Source organism: Vespa velutina, chromosome 13 (assembly GCF_912470025.1).
Source record: "Vespa velutina chromosome 13, iVesVel2.1, whole genome shotgun sequence".
In the NCBI taxonomy this organism is placed as follows: domain Eukaryota; kingdom Metazoa; phylum Arthropoda; class Insecta; order Hymenoptera; family Vespidae; genus Vespa; species Vespa velutina.
In genome coordinates, this window is record NC_062200.1 from 3,833,493 (window position 1) to 3,835,992 (window position 2,500).

Consider the following 2,500-nt stretch of genomic DNA (forward strand, 5'->3'; position numbering starts at 1 on the left):
AGAGAGAGAAAGAGAGAGAGAGAAAGAGAGAGAGAATGTGTTCTATGTACGGCCAGAGCTAACTGCTCGAGCTCCGTCCAACTTCTTCTTCTTCTTCTTCTTCTTCTTCTTCTTCTTCTTCTTCTTCTTTTTATTACATACAAGAAAAAGAGAAAGAGAGAAAGAGAGAAGAAAAGAAAGAAAGAAAGAGATAAATGACAGTACAGGGCGAGACCCTGACCTTCGACAATCCGCCCCTGTACGCCTATCCTCGTCTTCGTAGCTGAATCTTCTTCTTCTTCTTCTTCTTCTTCGAGAAAATTGCGTCAGAGTTTCGTACCAATTAGCCCCATAGGTTCACCTTTAGATAATATATATATGTATATATATACATATATATAAATATATATTTATCTAAGAACATCCGTGATCGAGTAGCTTCGTGATCGCGGTTTTTTATCTGTGTTTTTTTTTCCTTTTTTTTTTTTTTTTTAAGAAATTTGTCCTACTTAATTTCTATCTCTTTCTTTCTTACTATGTCTGTCTATCTATTTTATTCTCTCCCCCCTCTCTCTCTCTCTCTCTCTCTCTCTGTCTCTCTTTTCTCTCTCTTTCTTTCTTTCTCCCATTTTTTCTCGTTAATTCATATAGTTTGTTAAATTAAACAATTTTATTAAAAATCTGAGAATCTCTCTCTCTCTCTCTTTCTCTGTCTCTCTCTCTCTCTCTATCTTTATCTCTTGTTCTTCGTCTTCTTCTTCTTCTTCTTCTTCTTATTATTATTATTATTATAGAATAATTAAATATCTACTAAGAAATATTTAAATGTATTTAAATAACATTTGGACGTAATACGTATAAATATGAATAAGGTCAAGGTAAATTATTTCAATCGATATCATTGATTGTTCGTTTCATTCACAAATTAATCCAATTATGAACTGCATATATATATATATATGTTTTTTTTTTCTTTTTAAATTATTACAAATAAATGAAACTTTATTGTCAAGCTTTGTAGTTAAAAAAAAAAAAAAAAAAAAAAAAAAAATGAAGAAGAAAAAATTTCGCACATTTTGATTTTAATTAACATAACGTAAAGTTTATTAAAAGAAATGAGAAAATAATAATGACAATAATAACAATAATAATAATAATAATAATAATAATAATAATAATAATAAATAAATAAATAATAAATAATAATCGATAGATCATTAATTCACAATACTTATTGCCAAGTTAAGTATATTATTATTGAATCCTTGAATATACTTTATAGATAGAAGATATTAGTTAAATACTCTATGAATTATTCTAATCGATTTAAATGGTTATTCGATCTAACATTTGAAAATGATCGATGTCATAATCTATTACGAAAGATCGATAGATTAATCGTTCATCATTTATTCACATAGTCCGCTGAGTTAAGCTGTTTTTCATTTTTTTTTATTGAAATCTTTGAATATATCCAATGTACGTCTATAGTTAAATACTACGAATTATTTTAATTGATCAAAATAATTATTTTATCTAACATGTGAAAATGATCAATGGCATGATCTATTATGGAAGATTGTTAGATCATTCATTCACGTAGTCTGTCAAGTTATATCAGAATAGAATAATTAAAGATTATAAAACATTTTAATTGGTTTAAATGATTATTTGATCTAACATGTCGTGAACTATTATGGAAGATCGTTGAATTATTAATTCACGTAGACTGTCAAGTTAAGTTATTTTTTTTGTATCTATATATACACATATATATATATATATATATATATATATATATATATATATCGGGATAGAATAGTTAATTACAAGGAAACGTTTAAATAGATTCAAATGATTATTTGATGTAACACGTGAAAATGATCAATGTTACGATCTATCGCGGAAGGACGATAGATCAGAATCTATGGAATCCTATTTCGATATTATGTGTTAAATATTCTATTCTTGTCACGAGTACCTTTCCATTGGCGTTGGGTTAACGTACGTACGTAAGTACATATGAATCTATCTATATATGTATGGATTTATATATGTACGTGTATGTATATATGTATGTATCTGTCTGTCTGTCTGTCTGTCTGTCTGTCTGTCTATCTATTATCTGTGTGTCTATATGTGTGTATATCTGGGTGTACATAGTAATTAACTCACATTACGTACGAGTTCTCCGTCTTCGAGGAATTTCTCATAACCCGCTTCCCGGAAGGATCGATAAAATGCTTCCGAAGATAGCGCGTTAATACATACATACATACATATGTATCTACACACACATATATATATATATATATGTATATATCTATGTATGTATGTCTCTCTTTCTTTCTCTGTATGTATGTGTGTGTGTGTGTGTGTGTGTACGTTAGTACGTGCGCGCGTTAGTTCCCGCCTATTTCATTTCTTTTCTCTCTCTCTCCCTCTCTCTCTTTCTTTCTTTTTATTTTTTTCTCTGTTAATTTTAAGGGAGATCTAGAAAAACGAAATTTTCTCGACGTAA

General features: G+C 28.7%; 1 protein-coding gene across 1 annotated transcript in view; it reads right to left on the bottom strand.

Moving 5' to 3' along the window:
• LOC124953876 (nucleolar protein 58-like) overlaps nucleotides 1-2,500 on the bottom strand; it is a gene marked incomplete at its 5' end in the record, with an annotated part of 25,641 nt that overhangs the window by 10,300 nt on the left and 12,841 nt on the right. The window contains 1 exon segment of the mRNA XM_047505877.1: nucleotides 83-126. Within this exon segment, the coding sequence (XP_047361833.1) occupies nucleotides 83-126 (44 nt within the window).